The sequence below is a fragment of the Mesoplodon bidens genome (genome assembly GCF_964165515.1).
Source record: "Mesoplodon bidens genome assembly, chromosome: X".
Lineage (NCBI taxonomy): Eukaryota > Metazoa > Chordata > Mammalia > Artiodactyla > Ziphiidae > Mesoplodon > Mesoplodon bidens.
The window spans coordinates 37,646,845-37,674,360 of NC_138163.1; the positions used below are offsets into that span (position 1 = coordinate 37,646,845).

Here is a 27,516-nt window from a genome sequence, read left to right on the forward strand (position 1 = left end):
TATTTGTTAATATGGTCTATCACATTGATTGATTTGCATATACTGAAGAATCCTTGCATCCCTGAGATGAATCCCACTCGCTCGTGGTGTATGATCCTTTTAATGTGTTGCTGGATTCTATTTGCTAGTATTTTGTTGAGGATTTTTGCATCTATATTCATCAGTGATATTGGTCTGTAATTTTCTTTTTTTGTAGTATCTTTGTCTGGTTTTAGTAACAGGGTGATGGTGGCCTCATAGAATGAGTTTGGGAGTGTTCCTTCCGCTACAATTTTTTGGAAGAGTTTGAGAAGGATGGGTGTTAGCTCTTCTCTAAATGTTTGATAGAATTCACCTGTGAAGCCATCTGGTCCTGGACTTCTGTTTGTTGGAAGATTTTTAATGACAGTTTCAAGTTCATTACTTGTGATTGGTCTGTTCATATTATCTGTTTCTTCCTGGTTCAGTCTTGGAAGGTTATACCTTTTTAAGAATTTGTCCATTTCTTCCAGGTTTTCCATTTTATTGGCAAAGGGTTGCTTGTAGTAGTCTCTAAGGATGCTTTGTATTTCTGCGGTGTCTGTTGTAACTTCTCCTTTTTCATTTCTAACTTTATTGATTTGAGTCTTCTCCCTCTTTTTCTTGATGAGTCTGGCTAATGGTTTATCAATTTTGTTTATCTTCTCAAAGAACCAGCTTTTAGTTTTATTGATCTTTGCTATTGTTTTGTTTGTTTCTATTTCATTTGTTTCTGCTCTGATTTTTATGATTTCTTTCCTTCTGCTAATGTTGGGTTTTGTTTGTTCTTCTTTCTCTAGTTCCTTTAGGTGTAAGGTTAGATTGTTTACTTGAGATTTTTCTTGTTTCTTGAGGTAGGCTTGTATAGCTATAAACTTCCCTCTTAGAAATGCTTTTGCTGCATCCCATAGGTTTTGGATCATCGTGTTTTTGTTGTCATTTGTCTCTAGGTATTTTTTGATTTCCTCTTTGATTTCTTCATTGATCTCTTGGTTATTTAGTAACGTATTATTTAGCCTCCGTGTGTTTGTTTTTTATGTTTTTTTCCCTGTAATTGATTTCTAATCTCATAGCATTGTGGTCAGAAATGATTTCAATTTTCTGAAATTTACTGAGGCTTGATTTGTGACCCAAGATGTGATCTATCCTGGAGAATGTTCCATGGGCACTTGAGAAGAAAGTGTAATCTGCTGTTTTTGGATGGAATGTCCTATAAATATCAATTAAATCTATCTGGTCTATTGTGTCATTTAAAGCTTCTGTTTCCTTATTTATTTTCATTTTGGATGATCTGTCCATTGGTGTAAGTGAGGGGTTAAAGTCCCCCACTATTATTGTGTTACTTTCGATTTCCTCTTTTAGAGCTGTTAGCAGTTGCCTTATGTATTGAGGTGCTCCTATGTTGGGTGCATATATATTTATAATTGTTATATCTTCTTCTTGGATTGATCCATTGATCATTATGTACCGTCCTTCCTTGTCTCTTGTAACATTCTTTATTTTAAAGTCTACTTTATCTGAGTATAGCTACTCCAGCTTTCTTTTGATTTCCATTTGCATGGAATATCTTTTTCCATCCCCTCACTCTCAGTCTGTATGTGTCCCTAGGTCTGAAGTGGTCTCTTGTAGACAGCATATAGATGCATCTTGTTTTTGTATCCATTCAGCAAGCCTGTGTCTTTTGGTTGGAGCACTCAATCCATTCACGTTTTAGGTAATTATCGATATGTATGTTCCTATGACCATTTTCTTAATTGTTTTGGGTTTCTTTTTTTTTTTTTTTTTTTTTTTTTTTTTTTTGCGTTATGCGGGCCTCTCACTGCTGCGGCCTCTCCCGTTGCGGAGCACAGGCTCCGGACGCGCAGGCCCAGCGGCCATGGCTCACGGGCCCAGCCGCTCCGCGGCATGTGGGATCCTCCCGGACCGGGGCACGAACCCGTGTCCCCTGCATCGGCAGGCGAACTCCCAACCACTGTGCCACCAGGGAAGCCCTGGGTTTCTTTTTGTAGGTCCTTTTCTTTTCTTGTGTTTCCCACTTAGAGAAGTTCCTTTAGCATTTGTTGTAGAGCTGGTTTGGTGGTGCTGAATTCTCTTAGCTTTTGCTTGTCTGTAAAGCTTTTGATTTCTCCATCGAATCTGAATGAGATCCTTGCTTGGTAGAGTAATCTTGGTTGTAGGTTCTTCCCTGTCATCACTTTAAGTATATCATGTCACTCCCTTCTGGCTTGTAGAGTTTCTGCTGAGAAATCAGCTGTTAACCTCATGGGAGTTTCCTTGTATTTTATTTGTCATTTTTCCCTTGCTGCTTTCAATAATTTTTCTTTGTCTTTAATTTTTTGCCAAGTTGATTACTATGTGTCTCGGCATGTTTCTCCTTGGGTTTATCCTGTATGGGACTCTCTGTGCTTCCTGCACTTGGGTGGCTATTTCCTTTCCAATGTTAAGGAAGTTTTCGACTATAGTCTCTTCAAATATTATCTCTGGTTCTTTCTCTCTCTCTTCTCCTTCTGGGACCCCTATTATGCGAATGTTGTTGCGTTTAATGTTGTCCCAGAGGTGCCTTAGGCTGTCTTCATTTCTTTTCATTCTTTTTTCTTTATTGTGTTCCGCAGCAGTGAATTCCACCATTCTGTCTTCCAGGTCACTTATCCGTTCTTCTGCCTCAGTTATTCTGCTATTGATTCCTTCTAGTGTAGTTTTCATTTCAGTTATTGTATTGTTCATCTCTGTTTGTTTGTTCTTTAATTCTTCTAGGTCTTTGTTAAACATTTCTTGCATCTTCTCGATCTTTGCCTCCATTCTTTTTCTGAGGTCCTGGATCATCTTCACTATCATAATTCTGAATTCTTTTTCTGGAAGGTTGCCTATCTCCACTTCATTTCATTGTTTTTCTGGGGTTTTATCTTGTTTCTTCTTCTGGTATATAGCCCTCTGCCTTTTCATCTTGTCTATCTTTCTGTGAATGTGGTTTTTGTTCCACAGGCTGCAGGATTGTAGTTCTTCTTGTTTCTGCTGTCTGCCCTCTGGTGGATGAGGCTATCTAAGGGGCTTGATGGGAGGGACTGGTGGTGGGTAGAGCTGACTGCTGTTCTGGTGGGCAGAGCTCAGTAAAACTTTAATCCGCTTGACTGTTGATCGGTGGGGCTGGGTCCCCTCCCTGTTGGTTGTTTGGCCTGAGGCCACCCAACACTGGAGCCTACCTGGGCTTTTTGGTGGGGCTAATGACAGACTCTGGGAGGGATCAAGCCAAGGAGTACTTCCCAGAACTTCTGCTGCCAGTATCCTTGTCCCCATGGTGAAATAGAGCCACCCCCTTCCCCTGCAGGAGACCCTCCAACACTAGCAGGTAGGTCTGGTTCAGTCTCCCCTGCAGTCACTGCTCCTTCCCCTGAGTCCTGATGTGCACACTACTTTGTGTGTGCCCTCCAAGAGTGGAGTCTCTCTTTTCCCCAGTCCTGTCAAAATCCTTCAATCAATTCCCACTAGGCTTCAAAGTCTGATTCTCTAGGAATTCCTCCTCCCATTGCCGGACCCTCAGGTTGGGAAGCCTGATGTGGGGCTCAGAACCTCCACTCCAGTGGGAGGACTTCTGTGGTATAAGTGTTCGCCAGTCTGTGAGTCACCCACCCACCAGTTATGGGATTTGATTTTACTGTGATTGTGCCCCTCCTTCCGTCTCATTGTGGCTTCTCCTTTGTCTTTGGATGTGGGGTATCTTTTTTGGTGAGTTCCAGTGTCTTCCTGTCAATGTTTGTCCTAGCAGCTTGTTGTGATTCTGGTGTTCTTGTAAGAGGGAGTGAGAGCACGTCCTTCTACTCTGCCATCTTGTTTTCCTCCTCGACAGTGGTAACTTTTAAATGTTAAATGTTTACAATTAGTTTCTGATAAGGCATAATTTACACCATGGTGTGTGCACTCAGAAATTAGCAAAGATTATGAGTTCCAGGACTGTATCAGGAAGCCTGGAGTGAACCTGGGTGAAACTAGGCTGCTGTGGGTTGGTGTAATCTGTGAGCCTGTGGTGGAGCTCCCGTCGTGGTATCTGCCCAGCCACTTCAACTACATGTTGCTCTGAGGAGTCATGGCAATGCCCTTTTTTGGTGTTGTGTAAATTGCCTACTTACATTCAGAGTGTAAATTGCACATTTCACTACTGCTAGGTTCTGTTGTAAAACCTGGTGGGATGCCATCCTGCGACGGTCATGTTGGGAAACCCTCGGTGGCGTAGGTGTTTACGGGGCCATCAGTTTGGAGCTCAGGTATGGCTGAATCTTCTCATTTCCAAGAGCAGCAAACAGGAGCACCCTCTTGTCACTCCACGCATGCACAATTCTGAGGCTACATTTCTCTCTGATTGCAACACACCTTCAGTCAGTGCACTTCTAGCTCCATTCAGTTTTAAAGAGTTGGTTTTTTAGACTTTAGCTGTCCAGTTTTGAAAAACTTCTTTAATTCCCGTAATTCCTGGGGCTTCAAACTCTGATCCACCCCTGGGGTCAATTTATAGCTCAGAGGAGACACGATGTAACCATTTTGGTAAAGACAGATTCTCTTGCAGAACTCAAAGGTGCCAAACATAACTCCAAAATATGGAACTATCTGTTTAAAAAGAAAATGAAAATCATGTTAAAATCTTAAAAGAAAACATCAATGCGTCTGCAATCGACTTGGATCAGGGTAAACTAAGATAAAAGCTGTAGACAGTACAACATGGTCATTCTTTTTTGGAATCAGGGAAGATGGCAAAATGCAAGCTGGCCCAGTGAGGCTTGGGGAGAGGAATGGCAGAACCATTGAAGGGCACGCCCTGGGGAAGCCTGGGTCTGGGTTGATATGCATGTAGGCAGTCTGACACTGCCTGTCAACATATGCTTGTCCTTTTTTTTTGGCTGTGCCTCGCGGCTTGCAGGATCTTAGTTCCCCAACCAAGGATCAAACTTGGGCCCAGCAGTGAAAGCACCGAGTCCTAACCACTGGACAGCTGGGGAATTCCCAACATGTGCTTGTCTTGATTGGAATCAGGAATCACTTTGCGTCAAGGTTAGTCCAAGGTTAGTTCACAGTTCTTAACTTTTTTTTTTTTTGGTCATGGAGTTCTTTGGGAAAATGATGAAAGTTATGGATCCTCTCCGCAGAGGGATGCACAGATGCCCATATAGACACATTTTTGCATACAATTTTAGGATAGGGGGTTAAGTTCCCTTTGGAGTCCATGAACATACATGTTGTGAACCTTTACACTGAATGCTCAGCTCCTCTGGGATGGGGTGTCAGATGCCCCAATACTGCACAGGGTCCCCACTCTCCAGGGCTGACAACCAGCCTGCATTGTGCTAGAGGAGATGTTTCCAGGCAAACTGTAGGGGGAGCAGCAAAGGCACAGAGCAGGGTAGAAGTGAAAGAGGTAGACAAGCAGTAGACTCACCACTCCTCTCACCTTCAGTAAGTTGGCTGCCAATCCATTCCAGAGCCCCAGGACCCCTTGGGCTTTCACTATCTGCCGGAAGCAGTCCACTGCTCCTGAGAAATGGACATCTACTCCTCCACAGTGGGGAAGGTAGGAGCTCTGAGCCTGGCAGGAAACAGAAGATGGGATGAGGTGATTTAGTCACTGGGAAATAATGGTTCTAGTCAAATACTCAAGGTCTCAAGTCTGGGCTCTGGATGCAATGTCCTGGCCAAGATGATGATAAAGAATGGCTGCCACGGGGCCCTACCGGTTCCGTGGGCTTAGAATGAATATTAACATGCAGTAAAGCCATGACACCCCATTCACATATTTGTGGCTATTTTTTCTTGGAAGGAAGCAGCCATTTGGGATGGACTCAACTTCACACTTATCATTGCCTCCCTAACTATGCCCGTTGGATGTGGTAGACACCTCTCAGGCCCTTCATCTTTTTTTAAGTGACTTCTGTTTCCTTGTCTTAACCAATTCCTCCTCTGTGAAGTTCTCAAGTGGGGGCTGCTCATCTTCCCACATCACAGATGTCCTAGGCTGGGGAGCAGAGGGCAGGGCATTCTTCCAGCTCCCTCTTTCTGTTCCCAGACCCTGACTCTGCTGCTCTCATGCCAAAAGCTCTCAGCTGGGGCTCGTGCCACTGAACCACACTCCTGGTCCATGCTGTCAGCTACTGGCCTCCTGGCCACTCTTCCACATTCACTGAGGCCTGTGACACCTGGTAGCTCCCCATCTTCCACTCTCTCCACCGTCGTAGGGAACTTCAGCATCTGTAGTCACAAGCCTTCCCATACCTAGTTTCTGGACCTCGGCTTCAGTGATCCTCACCTTTACACCCCTTTGGCTACCCCATGGATTTCATCATCACCCCCAGTACCATCCTGACTGACCACCAAAATGCCCCATCTTTGAAAGTAACTTTTTTGTCCTTTAGAAAAACAATTTTACGATCAGATGAAATAACTTTTCACTATACCATCTATATGCAAATGGACTCTATTTGTTCACTGTGAGGGGGACAGCCCCTCATAGCTGGCTTTCAGAAATGGTGACAAGTTTACCTCAAGCCACGCACCTACTTTGGTTCGTTTCTGAAATGTCTAGCTGAGGCTAGTATAGCATTTTATTGCAATGGAATCAAGCTCTTCCATGTGGGAGAGGCAGTAGAGTATAAGAGTCGGAAAAGCATAAACTCTGGAGTCGGACAGGCTGGGTTCTAGCCCATGGCTGCCCCACTTACTTACTGGCCATGTGACCCTGGGCAACTCACCTAACCTTTTTGAGACTCAGTTTCGTTATTTGGAAAATAAGAAAAGTATCTGCTGTGAGAATGAATGAGATGTGAATGCAAAGCACTCAGCGGTGTCAGGCACATGGAAAGGATCAATAAATATGAGCTAGTGCTGCTATTACTATTATGTAGAAATTATTCTAAATATCAATCAAATCCCTTACCTGACCTATTAGTCCTCTGTCTCCACTTCTGAAATCTTACACTTCAGAACTGCTCGGACCAGTCTCCTCATCCATCCAGCTGCCCCACTCCCTGATGCCTCTTTTTTGTTTTTGTTTTTTTTGCGGTACGTGGGCCTCTCACTGCTGTGGCCTCTCCCATTGCAGAGCACAGGCTCCGGACGCGCAGGCTCAGCGGCCATGGCTCATGGGCCCAGCCGCTCTGCAGCATACGGGATCTTCCCGGACCGGGGCACGAACCCGTGTCCCCTGCATCGGCAGGCAGGCTCTCAACCACTGCGCCACCAGGGAAGCCCTCCTTGATGCCTCTTAATCGCCATCGTTCAGATCACTAACCCCTCTAGTCACACGCCCTCTCCCTTGTCTCCCAGGCCACCACTTCCCTGCTGGCTTCACGGTCCTCCTTTTTTGTCCTCCCAGCACTTCTTTTTGTTCCTAGTCTCGAAATCCTTTGTCTTTCAGCTGATCTCCATGCCCCCCTCCCCACCAACCCCTTCTCTGCTCCAAGCCTCTGAACATGAATCCACAAAGGGGCAGGTCGGTGCCACCAAAGCTTTGAGGCCTCTAACCTCTGCTGGATCCTCATACTGCAGAGCGAGCCCTGGAAGCATCCTTTCCCATTCCTCACAGTGGCTCTTCCCAACCTTGCCACATCCCTCAACGCCCCGCACGCCACACCGTGTCCTCCACCCTAGACAGGCGACCCTGCCTCCCAGTTCGTAGGGAAAATAGATCATCTTTTCTTCCCACTGGTGCCCTGGATCTCACACCTTTGAATTCCTCTTGGGCACCTCTCTCAAGAGACCTGATTTTCCCCCCTCGCAGAGGAATAAACTCAAGTCGCTCCCAAATTAAAAACAACTCCTTCCTCCAATCTTTGTCCTATAGACACTGCCCAAGCTCATTCCCAAAGTAACATACAGTAAAGTTACCTTGTTTTGGTATAGAGTTAGTTATATGAGTTTTAACACATGTATAGATCTGTGTGACCACCCTCACAATCAGGATACAGAACTGCTCCATCAGCCCCCAGAATTCTCCTGTGTTGCCTGTCTGTAGTCAAGGCCTCCCCCACCCCCAGCTCTGGCAGCCATTGATCTGTTCTCTGTTCTCACAGTTTTGCCCTTCGAGAATGTCATATAAATGGAAACAGACAGCATGTAACCTTTTGAGACAGGCTTCTTTCACTCAGCACAATGTCTTTGAGATTCACCCATGTTGTGTTCATCACTAGTTTCTTCTTTATTGCTGAGTCGTATTGCATTGTACGGATGTTTGGTTATCCATTCACCTGCTGAGGCACAACCCTTCCCACCTCCCCACTCACTGCTCTGCTCACTCACTGTGGCATGTGTCTCCATGACTTCACTGAACTGATTCTGACCAGACCTATATCTCTTCCCTGCCTTTTAATAGTTGGTGTAATTATTTACTTTCTTTACTGGTCTGCTCCTACCCTCAACTAGAAGTTCAGCTCTGTAGGAAAAGGGATTTCTGTCCTCTATCAGGGCGAAGGGTGAACTTTGGGGTTTGGCCTTCCCTTTGAGGTACAGTAACAACCAAGCACAGACCAGAGTATGAGAAACAGGATATGAAATGAACAAGCTGAGTCTCCAGCCTGGAGTTACAGGAACCAAAATGGTCAGGGGGCTTTGGCGAATGTCTTATTTTTATTTTTTATTTTTTTTGCGGTACGCGGGCTTCTCACTGTCGTGGCCTCTCCCGTTGCGGAGCACAGCCTCCGGACACGCAGGCTCAGCAGCCATGGCTCACGGGCCCAACCACTCCGCGGCATGTGGGATCTTCCCAGACCGGGGCATGAACCTGTGTCCCCTGCATCGGCAGGCGGACTCTCAACCACTGCGCCACCAGGGAAGCCCCGAATGTCTTATTTTAAAGCATTTACCCCATCGAGAAGGAACTGCTGTCAAACAGATATTAAGCCTCCTTTCCCTTAGAAAGAATCAGCCTAATCACAAGACTTGAAGCTCCTCCTGCTACTGTAAGAAATATTGGAAAAAGGAGATTGTGTTCATGTAGGAAATTAACTGTCTTATTCTTGCTATGAGATAATACTATTGATTTATTTTCTGCCGGTTTCCAGTAAAATTGCAAAAAGCCCCCAGTCATGAGTCAAGGTAATAATTTTGGAACCTGAGACCCCCTACCACAACTAAAACAGAAGACACTAACCAAGTGTCTAACTCATGTATAACTCATATACATGAGTTATATGACAGGTCAGTTATAATCAATTTGTGATGAATCGGGGGCCATCTGTAGTCAATCTTAGGACCCTAACAATCTTCCAAATGTCTCTCCTTCACTCCACCTTCACCGCCAAGCCACCATCAGTGCTCACATGGACCACCGCAGCAGCTTCCTTAGTAGTCTCCTTGGGACATAAAAAGTTTGAAACTCCTTGCCCTCCCTCTCTATAGAGCAGCTAGAGTGATTTAAAAAAATCAACTCATTTTATTCACCTGCTTAAAATATTTTAATGGCTTTATTAAAGCCACTTAGGATAAAATATAAATTTCTTACTGTTGTCTGTAAGCTGCAGCGGTAATATAGTAGTAAATATTTAACAACTGGTTCTGTGGGCGGGGGAAGCCCTGACTTGTAGCATTTGCTGACCTCAATGGTGTAAATACTCCCACCGTGGCAGATTGCAGGCTACCAACTGTGAGGTCAACCAGCTCCCAAATTTGCTGCAATTTAATAATCAGCTCTCCTGAGCCAGTAGGAGATGGCTGTAGCACACGACTCAAGACTCAAAGGCTCAGGCCCTGAGTGACCTGCCCCCGTACATATTTTCAGTTTCATTTTGTGTCACTCTCTTGCTCACATACTACACTTCAACTGTACTGGCCTTCTTTCTGTTCTCCTCTGCCCCCCTCTCTCCTCTGAGCCACAGGATCGTGTAACCAACTATCTACTTGACATCTCCACTCGAAAGTCTAACAAACACCTCAAACTTTGTATGTCCTACTCAGAACTCCACCCCAACCCTGACTGTCTCTAGTTGTCCTCATGTCAGGAAACGGCACCGCCATTGACCTATTTGATCAGGCCCAAAACTGGAGTCACCCTTAAGTTCTCTTCATCTCTCACCTTCTGCTATCTCATCTCTCACCAGCTAGTTCCAGTGCTCCAAATGTATCCCAAATCTGTCCACTTTTCTTTCTTCCCACTATCATCGCCCTTGTCCAAGTCACATCATCTCTCACCTTCACCACAACCACTGCTGGCTCGTCTACCCGCCCTTATTCCCCACAGAGCGGCCAGGGTGAACTGATACGGTTACTCCTTGACTTCAACTCTTCAGGGTGCCCCTGTTGCCCTCACAATGAAGTCCAGACTCTTTCATCTGGCTTACCAGGCCCTCCATGACCTGGTCTCTGCCTGCTTCTCAGTCTGATCTCCTGTTCCTTCCTGCATTACATTCTATGCTTCAGACACTTTGCAGTTCCACTGCCAGTACCTCTCATCTCTCTTGAGTGAGGACCAGACTTTGCTTACCCATCCCTTCGTCTCCAGTCTCTGCCCTCTCCAATCCATCCTGCACACAGCAGCCAGGTACCACTCAAAACTCATCAGATGCTGTCATTGCTTTGTTTCGAAACCTTCGCCAACGCCCAATTTTCCAAAGAAAGACTTCCAGAAGGAGTGTTTTCCAAAGAAAACTTAACAGAATTCGAAACTCTCTACAGTTTGGCCCCCACCTGTCTTCCCAGTATCATTTCCCACTATCACCCCGTGATGGTTAGTTTCATGTGTCAACTTGGCTAGGCCGCCGTCAGTACCCAGCTATTTGGTTAAATACCAGTCTGGATATTACTGTAAAGGTATTCTGTAGATGAGATTAACATTTAAATCACTAGACTTTGTTAATTTGATAAATTAGGAGTTTGGGATTAACATATACATACTACTGTATATAAAATAGATAACCAACAAGGAGCTATACTCAATATTTTGTAATAACCTATAAGGAAAAAGAATCTGAAAAAGAAGATATATAAAACAGAATCACTTTGTTGTACACCTGAAACTAACACAACATTGTAAATCAGCTATATTTCAATTTAAAAAAAAGAATCACTAGACTTTGAGTAAAGCAAATTACCCTTCATAATGTGGGTGGGCCTCATCCAGTTAGTTGAAGGCCTTAAGAGGCAAAAAGACTGAGGTGCCCTGAGAAAGAGGGAATTCTGCCTGCAGTCTGCCTTTGGACTTGAACTGCAACATCTCCAGTCTGCTGGCCTACCATGCAGGTTTCAGATGTGAGCCAAGTAACTAAAATCCATCTCTCTCTCTCTCTACATATATACATCCTATGGGTTCTGTTTCTCTGGAGAACCTTGACTAATACCTACTCCCACCCCAGGAACCCTACATCCAGTCACACCCATTACCTCCTGAATATTACATATACTTTTTCTGATGGGCAAAATCCTCCTCACCCAGGTCCAGGTCAGATGCCACCTCATCTTGAAACTTCTTGATGCTGTGATTAGAACTGCTTGTTTCCTTGCTTCCTCTTCCTTTGTCTCCTTCCCTACTTTTCTTGAAATTTACCTCTTTCTGTGTTTGTTTGTTTGTTTGTTTGTTTTTTGGCTGTGCCATGCAGCATGCAGGATCTCAGTTCCCTGACCAGGGATCAAACCCACGCCCCCTGCAGTGGAAGCACAGAGTCCTAACCACTGGACCGCCAGGGAAGTCCCTGTTTTTTTTTAAAAACATTTTTTATTGTGGAAAATATCAAACATATACAAAAGTGGAGAGGCTAGTAAAATGAATGCAAAGTTCCACCACCCAGCTTCAACAATTAGCAGTGTATTGACAATCTTTTTTCATCTCTATCCCTTGCAAGACATAATTTTAATTTATCTGTTTAATTTAAATTTAGTTATGTTTCTCGAAAATACAATGGCTTCTTCTCTAAAATATGAAATAAACTATATTACATATATAGAAATATATAATACCATTACCACACCTATGATATTTCCTTAATATCATCATGTATCTAATCAGTGTTCACATTTCCTTGATTGCCTTATAATTAGTTTATAGCTTCTTTGTTTGAATCAAAGTTCTTTTCCTGTTTTGTGCTCCCTTAGTTATTGGTTAGACCTCTGCTGTGGTCCAGGCTACCTGGTATGAGTTATCTGGATGCAGTCTCTGGGCTCGCAGTCAGCAAGCTCATGCGAGCAGGCACTAGGCCTTCCTCACTGTCTTAGCTCTTTGGGGTCCAATACCCTTCATTGCACATACTGGGCACTCATTAAATGTCAAACAAAATTCCCCTTAATACCAGTGTCACTAGTAGTTTTTCCCAAATACAACTGTTTACCCGTGACCAGGCTCAAGTAAGCCACATAGATGGCCATGAAGTAAAATAATGGCCAATATTTACAGAGTGATAGATGCCAGGCATTACACTGAGCATTTGACATGTACCAGCTCGTTTAATCCTCACAGAAGCCCCATGCAGTGGGTAGTATTATCTTATTAGCCCAAGTTTATAGATGGCAAAATGGAGCCCAAGAAAGGATAAATCTCCCAAATCACAGACTGTATGAAAAAAAGCATCAACCTGAATTTGGGTCTGTTTGACTCAGATTCAAGCTCTACCCCACTAAGCTACACTGTTTCCTGATGCCCAGGACTGAGATGACTACCTCAGCCCTCGACAGACTTGTTTCCACACATCGTCCTTGAATGTGGGTGCCACAGCATGCACACCAAATGAATTCTTTATGCTAAGACTGGAGCTCATGGTGTGGTATGAATAAATACCTCTACAAGTATCATACTAAACAGATACCCAGATCACAAAGGCAAACCATATTGCTGGTTGCCCCTTGGACTAAATGTTTGTGCACCCCCAAAGTTCATATGTTGAAGCCCTAACCCCCACTGTGATGGTATTTGGAGGTGAGGGCCTCTGGGAGGTGACTAGGTCATGAGGGTGGAGCTGTCATGAATGGGATTAGTGCCCTTATAAGGAGACACACAAGAGAGATAATGTCTCTCACTCCACCACGGGGGAAACACAGCAAAAAAGTGGCCATTTGCAAACTGAAAGTGGGTTCTCACCAGACACCAAATCTGCTGGCACCTTGATCTTGGACTTCCCAGCCTCCAGAACTGTGAGAAATAAGTGCTTGTTGTTTAAGCCACCAAGTCTATGGATTTCTGTTACAGCAGCTCCAACTAAAATACCCCCAAAGAAAGAAGGAATGGTAAAGCTATACAGCAGTGCTTTTCAACCTTTAGCTGCATGTTAGACGAAACAGGGAAGCTTTTGAAAACCATCAGTGATTGGGATCCACCCCCAGAGACTGAGATTTAACTGACCTAGGGTGAGGTCTGGACGTCAGCATTTTTGGCAAGCTCCTCACATGAGTCTGATATGCAGACAGGTTGAGGATCACTGGTGTAGGCCCTCCACAGCACAAGGCAGCTCAGGCTGAGACCTGAGCCCATCAATCTGCTGCTGACAGTGAGAACGCCTGGGGAAAGCACATGGGTCCTGAGGCCAGACTGCTTAGATGGAGACCTCACTTTGCCACTCACTAGCTCTGGGACTTTGAGCAAATGCCTTGACCTTCCTGAACCTCAATTTCCTCATCTCTAAAATGGGACAATAGTAATAACACCTACCTTATAAGATTGTTGTCAAGATTAAATGAAACATATGTAAGGTGCTTAGAACAGCATTTGACATATAGTAACCACCATTATCATTATTATTTAGTATTTAAACTTGGAGAAGAGGGAATTCCCTGGTGGTCCAGTGGTTAGGACTCTGTGCTTTCACTGCCGAGAGTGCAGGTTTGATCCCTAGTCAGGGAACTAAGATCCCGTAAGCTGCTCAGCATGGCCAAAAAAAAAAAAAAATCCCCAAACCCCCCAAAAAATCAAAAAACCAAAACTTGGAGAAAAGTATGCTGAAGACTAAACCAACCCAGTAGACTAGAACGCTAGACCGCCATTTGCCCGAACCGTATCTTCCTAGCAAAGAGACACAACACATGTCAGGTTACGAGCTACAAGGCTCTTAAGTTAAATCCTCCCTCCACACAAACCCGGGCAACTATCCCATGGTGTCTAGTTCAGATCTGAAGCTGCCAGGATGGGCATGCAGCATTCTGCAGCAGACATCATCGGAGAAAGCCGGGTCTGAGAAAGTTGGCTCTGCCACTATCTGCATAACCTTGACCAAGTCCTTTAGTTCATTGAACCTTAGTTTCCTTACACGTCAGGTAAGGAGACTGGAACTAAATGAACTTGAAGGCCCTTTCTTGCTCCTCTAATCCATGCTGTTGGTCCTACTCAAGGCTCCTTCCTGCCCCTAGGACTTCAAATCTGCCGTTCCCTCTGCCTAGCTAAGTCTCTCTTACTAATCAGACTAAACAGCACTTCTTCAGAGAAGTCTTCCCAGATCTCCAGCCTAAGTCAGGAGCCTAGTAAACACTTTTGGTCACCCTGTACTTCTCTTTCCTGGCACGTGCCACAGTTTGTAATGATTTAGTGTATAATTATTTCTTTCATGTCTCCCCCACTTCACAGACTATAAATACCATGAGGGCAGTGACCATGTCTATCTATCTTGTATGTGGTTTTAGCCCCCAGATCTACCAATATGCCAGGCATCCAGTCTGTGCTTAATACATACTGAAGAAAAGGAGGAACGGGAGTTCCGGGTAAGATGGCGGAAGAGTAAGACGCGGAGATCACCTTCCTCCCCACGGATACACCAGAAATACAGCTACACGTGGAACAACCCCTACAGAACACCTACTGAACGCTGGCAGAAGACCCCAGACCTCCCAAAAGGCAAGAAACCCCCCACATACCTGGGTAGGGCAAAGCGGAGAGATCCCCACACAGACGATCGGTGCCGAGCGGCACTCACCAGCCCGAGAGGCTTGTCTGCTCGCCCGCCGGGGCGCGCAGCGCTGGAAGCTGAGGCTCGGGCTTCGGTCAGAGCGCAGGGAGAGGACTGGGGCTGGCGGCGAGAACTCAGCCTGAAGGGGGCTAATGTGCCACAGCTAGCCGGGAGGGAGTCCGGGAAAACTCTGGAGCTGCCGAAGAGGCAAGAGACTTTTTCTTCCCTCTTGGTTTCCTGGTGCGCGAGGAGAGGGGATTAAGAGCGCTGCTTAAAGGGGCTCCACAGACGGGCGCGAGTCGCGACTGAAAGCGCGGAGCCCAGTGACGGGCGTGGGACGCTGGGGCTGCTGCTGCCGCCGCCAAGAAGCCTGTGTGCGAGCGCAGGTCACTGTCCACACCGCCCTTCCGGGAGCCTGTGCAGCCGGCCACTGCCGGGGTCCCGGGATCCAGGGGCGGCTTCCCTGGGAGAACGCACGGCGCGCCTCGGGCTGGTGCAACGTCACGCCGACCTCTGCCGCTGCAGGCTCGCCCCGCACTCCGTGCCCCTTCCTCCCGCCCGGCCTGAGTGAGCCAGAGTCCCCGAAGAGGCTGCTCCTTTAACCCTGTCCTGTCTGAGCGAAGAACAGACGCCCTCCGGCGACCTACACGCAGAGGCGGGGCCAAATCCAAAGCTGAGACCCAGGAGCTGTGAGAACAAAGAAGAGAAAGGGAAACCTCTCCCAGCAGCCTCAGAAGCAGCGGATTAAAGCTCCACAATCAACTTGATGTACCCTGCATCTGTGGAATACATGAATAGACAACACATCATCCCAAATTGAGGAGCCCGGAGTCAGTGCTGTGCCTCTCAGGTGGGAGAGCCAACTTCAGGACACTGGTCCACAAGAAACCTCCCAGCTCCACATAATATCAAACGGCAAAAATCTAACAGAGATCTCCATCTCAACACCAGCACCCAGCTTCACTCAACGACCAGCAAGCTACAGTGCTGGACACCCTAAGCCAAACAACTAGCAAGACAGGAACACAACGCCACCCATTAGCAGAGAGGTGGCCTAAAATCATAAAAAGTCTGCAGACACCCCAAAACACACCACCAGACGTGGACCTGCCCACCAGAAAGACAAGATCCAGCCTCATCCACCAGAACACAGGCACTAGTCCCCTCCACCAGGAAGCTTACACAACCCACTAAACCAACCTTAGCCACTGGGGACAGGCACCAAAAACAACGGGAACTACGAACCTGCAGCCTGCAAAAAGGAGACCCCAAACACAGTAACATAAGCAAAATGAGAAGACAGAAAAACACACAGCAGGAGAAGGAGCAAGATAAAAACCCACCAGATCTAACAAATGAAGAGGTAATAGGCAGTCTACCTGAAAAAGAATTCAGAATAATGATGGTAAAGATGATCCAAGATTCTATTTCCCAGATCCAAAATCTTGGAAATAGAATAGACAAAATGCAAGAAACAGTTAACAAGGACCTAGAAGAACTAAAGACGAATCAAGCATCGATTAAAAACACAATACATGAAATAAAAAATACTCTAGATGGGATCAATAGCAGAATAACTGAGGCAGAAGAACGGATAAGTGAGGTGGAAGATAAAATAGTGGAAATAACTGCTGCAGAGCAAAATAAAGAAAAAAGAATGAAAAGAACAGAGGACAGTCTCAGAGACCTCTGGGACAACATTAAACGCACCAACATTCGAATTATAGGGGTTCCAGAAGAAGAAGAGAAAAAGAAAGGGACTGAGAAAATATTTGAAGAGATTATAGTTGAAAACTTCCCTAATATGGGAAAGGAAATAGTTAATCAAGTCCAGGAGGCACAGAGAGTCCCATACAGAATAAATCCAAGGAGAAATACGCCAAGACACATATTAATCAAACTGTCAAAAATTAAACACAAAGAAATCATATTAAAAGTAGCAAGGGAAAAACAACAAATAACACACAAGGGAATCCCCATCAGGATAACAGCTGATCTCTCAGCAGAAACTCTACAAGCCAGAAGGGAGTGGCAGGACATAATTAAAGTGATGAAGGAGAAAAACCTGCAACCAAGATTACTCTACCCAGCAAGGATCTCATTCAGATTTGATGGAGAAATTAAAACGTTTACAGACAAGCAAAAGCTGAGAGAGTTCAGCACCACCAAACCAGCTTTACAACAAATGCTAAAGGAACTTCTCTAGGCAAGAAACACAACAGAAGGAAAAGACCTACAATAACGAACCCAAAACAATTAAGAAAATGGGAACAGGAACATACATATCGATAATTACCTTAAATGTAAATGGACTAAATGCTCCCACCAAAAGATACAGATTGGCTGAATGGATACAAAAACAAGACCCATATATATGCTGTCTACAAGAGACCCACTTCAGACCTAGAGACACATACAGACTGAAAGTAAGGGGATGGAAAAAGATATTCCATGCAAATGGAAACCAAAAGAAAGCTGGAGTAGCAATTCTCATATCAGACAAAATAGACTTTAAAATAAAGACTACTAGAAGAGACAAAGAAGGACACTACATAATGATCAAGGGATCAATCCAAGAAGAAGATATAACAATTATAAATATTTATGCACCAAACATAGGAGCACCTCAATACATAAGGCAAATACTAACAGCCATAAAAGGAGAAATCGACAGTAACACACTCATAGTAGGGGACTTTAACACCCCACTTTCACCAATGGACAGATCATCCAAAATGAAAATAAATAAGGAAACACAAGCTTTAAATGATACATTAAACAAGATGGACTTAATTGATATTTATAGGACATTCCATCCAAAAACAACAGAATACACATTTTTCTCAAGTGCTCATGGAACATTCTCCAGGATAGATCATATCTTGCGTCACAAATCAAGCCTTGGTAAATTTAAGAAAATTGAAATTGTATCAAGTATCTTTTCCGACCACAATGCTATGAGACTAGATATCAATTACAGGAAAAGAGCTGTAAAAAATACAAACACATGGAGGCTAAACAATACACTACTTAATAACGAAGTGATCACTGAAGAAATCAAAGAGGAAATCAAAAAATACCTAGAAACAAATGACAATGGAGACACGACGACCCAAAACCTATGGGATGCAGCAAAAGCAGTCCTAAGAGGGAAGTTTATAGCAATACAATCCCACCTTAAGAAACAGGAAACATCTCGAATAAACAACCTAACCTTGCACCTAAAGCAATTAGAGAAAGAAGAACAAAAACATCCCAAAGTTAGCAGAAGGAAAGAAATCATAAAAATCAGATCAGAAATAAATGAAAAAGAAATGAAGGAAACGATAGCAAAGATCAATAAAACTAAAAGCTGGTTCTTTGAGAAGATAAACAAAATTGATAAACCATTAGCCAGACTCATCAAGAAAAAAAGGGAGAAGACTCAAATCAATAGAATTAGAAATGGAAAAGGAGAAGTAACAACTGACACTGCAGAAATACAAAAGATCATGAGAGATTACTATAAGCAACTCTATGCCAATAAAATGGACAACCTGGAAGAAATGGACAAATTCTTAGAAATGCACAACCTGCCGAGACTGAACCAGGAAGAAATAGAAAATATGAACAGACCAATCACAAGCACTGAAATTGAAACCGTGATAAAAAATCTTCCAACAAACAAAAGCCCAGGACCAGATGGCTTCACAGGCGAATTCTATCAAGCATTTAGAGAAGAGCTAACACCTATCCTTCTGAAACTCTTCCAAAATATAGCAGAGGGAGGAACACTCCCAAACTCATTCTACGAGGCCACCATCACCTTGATACCAAAACCAGGCAAGGATGTCACAAAGAAAGAAAACTACAGGCCAATATCACTGATGAACATAGATGCAAAAATCCTCAACAAAATACTAGCAAACAGAATCCAACAGCACATTAAAAGGATCATACACCATGATCAAGTGGGGTTTATTCCAGGAATGCAAGGATTCTTCAATATACGCAAATCAATCAACGTGATACACCATATTAACAAATTGAAGGAGAAAAACCATATGATCATCTCAATAGACGCAGAGAAAGCTTTCGACAAAATTCAACACCCATTTATGATAAAAACCCTGCAGAAAGTAGGCATAGAGGGAACTTTCCTCAACATAATAAAGGCCATATATGACAAACCCACAGCCAGCATCATCCTCAATGGTGAAAAACTGAAACCATTTCCACTAAGATCAGGAACAAGACAAGGTTGCCCACTCTCACCACTCTTATTCAACCTAGTTTTGGAAGTTTTAGCCACAGCAATCAGAGAAGAAAAGGAAATAAAAGGAATCCAAATTGGAAAAGAAGAAGTAAAGCTGTCACTGTTTGCAGATGACATGATACTATACATAGAGAATCCTAAAGATGCTACCAGAAAACTACTAGAGTTAATCAATGAATTTGGTAAAGTTGCAGGATACAAAATTAATGCACAGAAATCTCTGGCATTCCTATATACTAATGATGAAAACTCTGAAAGTGAAATCAAGGAAACACTCCCATTTACCATTGCAACAAAAAGAATAAAATATCTAGGAATAAACCTACCTAAGGAGACAAAAGACCTGTATGCAGAAAATTATAAGACACTGATGAAAGAAATTAAAGATGATACAAATAGATGGAGAGATGTACCATGTTCTTGGATTGGAAGAATCAACATCGTGAAAATGACTCTACTACCCAAAGCAATCTACAGATTCAATGCAATCCCTATCAAACTACCACTGGCATTTTTCACAGAACTAGAACAAAAAATTTCACAATTTGTATGGAAACACAAAAGACCCCGAATAGCCAAAGCAATCTTGAGAACGAAAAATGGAGCTGGAGGAATCAGGCTCCCTGACTTCAGACTATACTACAAAGCTACAGTAATCAAGACAGTATGGTACTGGCACAAAAACAGAAAGATAGATCAATGGAACAGGATAGAAAGCCCAGAGTTAAACCCACAGACATATGGTCACCTTATCTTTGATAAAGGAGGCAGGAATGTACAGTGGAGAAAGGACAGTCTCTTCAATAAGTGGTGCTGGGAAAACTGGATAGGGACATGTAAAAGTATGAGATTAGATCACTCCCTATCACCATACACAAAAATAAGCTCAAAATGGATTAAAGACCTAAATGTAAGGCCAGACACTATCAAACTCTTAGAGGAAAACTTAGGCAGAACACTCTATGACATAAATCACAGCAAGATCCTTTTTGACCCACCTCCTAGAGAAATGGAAATAAAGACAAAAATAAACACATGGGACCTAATGAGACTTAAAAGCTTTTGCACAGCAAAGGAAACCATAAACAAGACCAAAAGACAACCCTCAGAATGGGAGAAAATATTTGCAAATGAAGCAACTGACAAAGGATTAATCTCCAAAATTTATAAGCAGCTCATGCAGCTCAATAACAATAAAACAAACAACCCAATCCAAAAATGGGCAGAAGACCTAAATAGACATTTCTCCACAGAAGATATACAGACTGCCAACAAACACATGAAAGGATGCTCAACATCTTTACTCATTAGAGAAATGCAAATCAAAACTACAATGAGATATCATCTCACACCAGTCAGAATGGCCATCATCAAAAAATCTAGAAACAATAAATGCTGGAGAGGGTGTAGAAAAAAGGGAACACTCTTGCACTGCTGGTGGGAATGTGAATTGGTACAGCCGCTATGGAGAACGGTATGGAGGTTCCTTAAAAAACTACAAATAGAACTACCATATGACCCAGCAATCCCACTACTGGGCATATACCCTGAGAAAACCATAATTCAAAAAGAGACATGTACCAAAATGTTCATAGCAGCCCTATTTACAATAGCCCGGAGATGGAAACAACCTAAGTGTCCATCATCGGATGAATGGGTAAAGAAGATGTGGCACATATATACAATGGAATATTACTCAGCCATAAAAAGAAATGAAATTGAGCTATTTGTAATGAGGTGGATAGACCTAGAGTCTGTCATACAGAGTGAAGTAAGTCAGAAAGAGAAAGACAAATACTGTATGCTAACACATATATATGGAATTTAAGAAAAAAAATGTCATGAAGAACATAGGGGTAAGACAGGAATAAAGACACAGACCTACTAGAGAATGGACTTGAGGATATGGGGAGGGGGAAGGGTAAGCTGTGACAAAGTGAAAGAGCGGCATGGACATATATACACTACCAAACGTAAGGTAGATAGCTAGTGGGAAGCAGCCGCATAGCACAGGGAGATCAGCTCGGTGCTTTGTGACCGCCTGGAGGGGTGGGATAGGGAGGGTGGGAGGGAGACGCAAAAGGGAGGGGATATGGAAACATATGTATATGTATAACTGATTAAATTTGTTATAAAAAAAATAAAAATAAAATAAAATAAAATAAAAATCATAACTCCCCCAAAAAAAAAAACCTCTGATTGGAAAAAAAAATCAAGTAATACTCCTATGTAAAAAAAAAAAAAAAAGGAGGAACGAACTTGCAGTTGATGGAAATGAAAGGTAAATGCTTCAAAGCAATGTGCTTGATTGTTTCTGTGATAAACTCCATAGAGGCCTTCCAACAGAGGCAACATTTTAGGTTGTTCATTCTTTCCATGAGTTCTGAAATAATTAAACAATTTTATGAAGATGTAAAAACTCATATATCCTTGACCAAAGCAATCCTATTTCTAGAAATCTACCCTACAGGTATATTTGCCCCTGTGGGAAATGATGTGTTACGAGGATTTTTGTTGCAGCATTGTTAGTAACAGCAGCAAATTGGAAATAATCTAAATGTCCATCAGTAGGGGGCTAGTTAAAGAAACAGTACATCAGACTATGGAATACTATGTCACCATTTAAAAATATGTGGCAGCTTATCTGGACTGATAAGGTGCCATCTCCAAGATACATTTTTAGGTGAAAAAAACAGTGCAGAAGAGTATATGTAGCATGCTGCTGATTATCTAAAAACAAAAAGAACATAAATGTGCACGTTTATGTGTATCTTTGCACAGACCACCTTTGGAACGACCAGGTAAGAAGCTGGAAACAACCAGTGTTTTCTCTGCAGTGAACTGGGAGTCCCAGGGACAAAGGTTGGGGAAGGCTTACTTTTCAGTGGACACTCTTTGTACCTTTTGGATTTTGTATCATATGCATATATTACCTATGCAAAAGGTAGAATATTAATTTTAAAAGAGCATTAAGACAATGAGAAGGCAAGCCACAGACTAGGAGAAAATATTGGCGAAATTCATATCTGATAAAGGACCGTTATCCAAAACATACAAAGAACTCTTAAAACTCAACAATAAGAAAACAAACAACCCAATTACCACTACACACCAATTAGAATGGCCAAAATCCAGAACACTGATAGCAACAAATGCTGGTGAGGATGTGGAGTGACAGGAACTCTCGTTCATTGCTGGTGGGAATGCAAAATGGTACAGTTACTTTGGAAGGCAGTTTGGTGGTTTCTTACAAAACTAAATATATTCTTACCATAGGAGCCAGCAATTGTACTGATTAGATTAGATCTTAGTATTTACCTAAAGGAGGTAAAAAAAACTTATGTCCTCACAAAAACCTGCACATGGATGTTTAAAGCAGCTTTATTTATCATTGTCAAAGCTTAGAAGCAACAAGATGTCTTTCAGTATGTGAATGGATAAATAAACTGTGGTATCAGACAATTAAATATCATTAAGCATGAAAAAGAAATGAGCTACCAAGCCACAAAAAGACACAGAGGAAAGTTAAGTGCATATTATTAAGTGAAAGAAGCCAATCTGAAAGTGCTACATACTGTATGATTCCAACTATATGACATTCTGGAAAAGATAAAATATGAAGACAGTAAAAAATCAGTGGTTTGGGGGAGAGGACGAATAGGCGGAGCACAAAGGATTTTTAGGGCAGTGAAAACACCCTGTATACTATAATGATGGATATACATCATTATACATTTGTCCAAACCCATAGAATGTACACCACCAAGAGTGAACCCTAAGGTAAACTACAGACTTTGGGTGATTCTGATGTGTCAGTGTAGCTTCATCCTTGGTAACAAATGCACCCCTCTAGTGGGGGCTGTGGGTAATGGGGGAGGCCGCACACGTGTGGGGAAGGGGTACGTGGGAAATCTCTGCACCTTCCTCTCAATTTTGCTGTGAATCTAAAACTGCTCCAAAACCCCCCCAAAGTCTTAATTAAAAAAAAAGCATTTAAAAGGAGAGACCAAAGAAAGAAAACAAAAACAAAAAAAGAGTCTGCTAGTTGGAGCAAACAGGAGCTCAGAATCTTTCACTTGTTATTTGGAAACAACTTTTATCTTCTGTAGCCATATGGAACGCAACCTGAAGACCAAGTGGTCCACTCCCCAAGCCATCTGAGGACATACATGCGTGGAAGGCAGTTGTGGTAGCAGGCTTTTGTCCTTTGGCAAATCCCCAATAGTCAAACAAGCCAAAAAAAAAAAAAAGCCAGTGGTATTGAAGTAAAAGGACCTTTATGTCCTGTGAGCCACATGGCCCAAGTTTCTCTTGGCAGAGCTAGGTACCCAAGAGTTATCCTCATATAGCCAAGAAGCACCCTGGCTCTGTGGTGGGGACGTCCACAGAAACGGGTGCAGGCAGCTGCCCCCGGCTTGGCAAGCCTACAAGTCACTCCCCATCCTGGCCGAGGTGCCCGAGGACCTGCTCGTAAAGCCCGCAGTGACATGGGGGTAGTGAGTAAATGGACAGCAGGTTAGTATTTTGCTTGGGAAGAGAAGAGAAACAGTTCTCATGTGCCGATTGGGGGCAGGGCGGAGAAATCAAAAGTGCAGCTGGGCCAGAAAGCAATTGAGATGCATGCAAGCGAGAGCAGCAGAGGGAGGCCGTGGGAGCGCATGCTGAGTAGCAGCGGCTGAAGGGCCAACTTTTAGTGTCACCTTTTAAAATTTAATTTTTAATTTTTTAATTTTTATTTTTTGGCTGCACCCCACGGCTTGGGGGATCTTAGTTCCCCGACCAGGGATTGAACCCAGGCCCTCGGCAGTGAAAGCGCAGAGTCCTAACCACTGTACCGCCAGGGAATTCCCTAGTGTCACCTTGATTGGGAGTGAGACTGGGTAGGAAGGGTGCAGGAGAAGATTTGGCAGATGCCAGTTTTCTGCAGGCTGGGAATACAGACATAAGCAGTACCTGCACAGGGTGGCCTCTAGGTAAACGCCTGTTAAATTAACCCAATGAATGAATGATTCACTCCCCTACCGTCCCGGATCACCATTATCTATAGAGATGGAAGATCTTTTGAGGTCTTACGATGCTAGCTCACTTGTGTGTTTATAGCGATCATAGGAAACACGTAAACACACCTGGCCCGGCTTTTGTGGTTCTAATCAGGCCTTCAACGCCATGCGTAGATTCTGAAGAGATGCTTCAAGAACAATAAAAATAGTACCTCGGTTTTATTGAGTATTTATATTGAGTGTTTATCTTGTGCCTGCCTCTGTATCTGCATTAACCCAATTCAGTCTTCTCCATGGGGATATGAGCCAGGCATTAGGCTTCTCCCCGTGTTTTACAGATGAGGAAGATGAGGCTCAAAGAGGCGATGTGGCTTACCCAAGTTCACGGAAAGGGTAAGGGACAGGGATGGCACCCAAAGCCCACACTCTGGACCAATGAGCTAATCTGCCCATGAAAGCTTTAAGATGAACACAGCTGTCAAAAACAAATGAACATCAGCTCTGTGGGGGAAAGGAGGTAAAAACTGGTGCTGCGTTTCGAAAGCTGGCTTGAGGCCAGCGGAGGGATGGGCAAACCCCAGTGTTCATCTCCTCCTGACAGCAGGAGCCGCAGATGACTGCTCAGAGCTGCAGGCCTTTCTTGGCTGACAGCAGGCCTTTTCTGGGACCTTTCTTTCCCTTTACCCCTACCTCTCTCTTCACCCCCACTCTGGAGGCAGTGGGAAGGGGAACGCCAGTCTTAGCTGCTGTTATTGTTTAGCTGGAGCTCAAAGAAGTCTGCTTAGCAGAGGGTGGCCTTTTTTTTTTTTTTTTTTTTTTTTTTTGCGGTACGCGGGCCTCTCACTGATGTGGCCTCTCACGTTGCGGAGCACAGGCTCCGGACGCGCAGGCTCAGCGGCCATGGCTCACGGGCCCAGCCGCTCCACGGCATGTGGGATCTTCCCAGACCGGGGAACGAACCCGCGCCCCCTGCATCGGCAGGCGGACTCTCAACCACTGCGCCACCAGGGAAGCCCGAGGGTGGCCATTTTGATACCCAGACTTTATCTCTTGGAAGGAGTAAGCCAGCTCAGGTCAAGAGAAAGGGCAGAGTGATTTCACAACGAGTGGAATTAAGATGGCTCCTCCCTGCTCCCTCCTTGCCTGCCCTCCAGGGGACAGTCTTCGTTTCCATGATCAACAACTGCCATCCCTAAAGTATTTAGGGCACTCTACACTTTTGGAAAAAGCAAAGGGGAGACTTCCTTTCCTTACACCTTAACGATGATGCTCAAACGAAGCCACCTGGCCTGAGGGATGTCCAGACATCTACCTGGATCCGAAAAGCATAGTTTTTTCTCAGATTGCCAAGGCAATGCTACTGACTTAGGCAGAAGAAGTCAGTCCCCAGAGGGGCCAGCCCCCAGAGCAAGATGATGGCAAGGAGTTAAAAATGCAACGAACTAAAAAGGTAAGATTCCCATCCTCTCCCATGACCCCGAGAGCTTAGAACCCAGCAGTGTTTGTACTTCAGGATCATCGGGCAAGTTGGCTGTGCTGGGGAAATAGAACTCTATTCCTACTGACAATAGACACGATGTCAACCAAGAAATGTTGAACTAGGCGGAACATCTGAAGCTTGCTTAGCGCTTCCTAGCAGGTGTGATGAGAACAATCTACTTTCCCCTCCTGGGGCTTTGCACCTGCTCTGCTAGGGGCTCGGTGAGCCAGAAGGGCTTTCTTCCCAGTCCGTCCGAGCGGCGTGGCCAGTCTGCGCCAGCCAAAGGTCCATGGCTGCTGAATGTTCTCTGCTTCTCATTCCAACCTGCCGGCTTCAAGCCTTCCATTGTCAGGCTGCCAGTGACCAAAGAAAGCCAGAGCCCCCAACAGCCTGGTTTACCAAAGGTTTTTTTTTTTCTCCAACTTGAGTTAACCATTCCCTGGCCAAAGCCACCCTCGTGCCTGTTTCTGAGCTTGCACACTACTGTTTTTTTCAACCGAGGCCAAGTGTTCCCAGATCTCAAGGTTAGGTTTCCCTCTCCCTCATCCTCTACTCCCACACCCAGGGCAAGGGAACTGGGAAAAAAAAACAAAAAACGATTACCTAGCATCTAGGACCAAGCCCCTATTGTCCTGGTGGATAAAGCATGGGCCTGAAGGAGAGACCTAGGTTCAATCCCAGCCCCCCGCCCCACTTGCTAGCTAAGTGACTGTTGGGCAAGTTACCCTCTCTGTGCCTCACCTAGAGGCACATTTCCTCACCTTGAAACTAGGAATAATAACAATACTTAATAGGGTCGATAAAGAGGATGGAATGAGATGATAAACTGCCCGGTCTGTATCACATGACCAATAAATGGTAGTTATTATCACGTGATTACAATTTCTTATTCCCAGGGAAAACTTTCCTTTCGTTACCTCCTCCAGACATATTTTGTCCCCTGACAAAAGCCTTCCCACCAAAGGAGGGCACAGATTTAGACCTGTTCATTCATGTCACATTTACTGAAGTCAACAAACTGATGAATACAAGTGCTATGATGCTGATTCATCAGGCACTTCCAGGTACTGTACAGAGCGGTGGGAGGTTGCCATGAAGACGGAGGTGTACATCAAGACTGTTTTACTCTGTCCTTTTAGCATATTTACTTCTCTTGACATGGTAACAGCTGTTGGAGCTGCGATACACAACTGGAGAGCTAAGGTAGGGGGTGGGAGAAAGTGCCCTTTCAGAGCGAGGATTGCAGGCAGTCTGAGACAGGGGACAAGTCGAGGTTTCCCTAGGTCAGCAGGCCGGGGAAAGGGCAGGCTGTTCTTACCTTCAGCAGGGGGTAGGGACGAGCACACAGACTTGGGGCTCACCCAGCAGCAGCTAAGGTTCAATTCTGTACTCACAAGGCAGTGAGATCTCAGAAGCCGGACCTGAACTTCATTCATTTTTAAACAAGTATCGAGTGCCTGCTACATGAGGCTACGTGCTGTGGGGACATACAAATGTGTAAGACATATGTCCCAAAGGCAAAGAGCTCAAAGTCTAGAAGGAATAATGGACACGGAAGATTACGATACAAGGAAGCATGTGACATGGGCCTGAGAACTATAGCGAGAGGGAGCTTTGGGCGTTCAGAATGGGGAGACGTCTTCCTCTTGAGGAGGGGAGAGAAGCCTTCAGGAGGGGGCTCAGACAGGGTGGGGATGTGCTGCAATGGTGGAGAGATGGCAGAAGGTGGGGCACGCGGAGAAATGCTGTGGAAAATAAACCAGCTGGACCAGAGCGCAGATACAGGCTAAGAGCATTATTTAAAAGGGGTTGTCCACCCACAAAGGTTTTGGAACAAAATATGCCCTTGGGGGTGGGGTGGGAGTGACAGTGAAAACAGCATCTGCGGTTATCGGCAGAGCACCCTGTTAGTTAACCTGGATTCTCCTACCCCTGGATCCCCTCCGAGGC

General features: G+C 44.3%; 1 protein-coding gene across 1 annotated transcript in view; it reads right to left on the bottom strand.

Moving 5' to 3' along the window:
- Nucleotides 1–1,994: 1,994 nt before the first annotated feature.
- SLC25A43 (solute carrier family 25 member 43) overlaps nucleotides 1,995–27,516 on the bottom strand; it is a 44,248-nt gene continuing 18,726 nt past the window's right edge. Inside the window, exons 4-5 of the mRNA XM_081221437.1 lie at nucleotides 5,435–5,569; nucleotides 1,995–4,596 (exon numbers count right to left, since the gene is read on the bottom strand). Of these exons, the coding sequence (XP_081077563.1) occupies nucleotides 4,396–4,596; nucleotides 5,435–5,569 (336 nt within the window). The 3' untranslated portion in view covers nucleotides 1,995–4,395. The remainder of the gene's footprint in view (nucleotides 4,597–5,434; nucleotides 5,570–27,516) is intronic.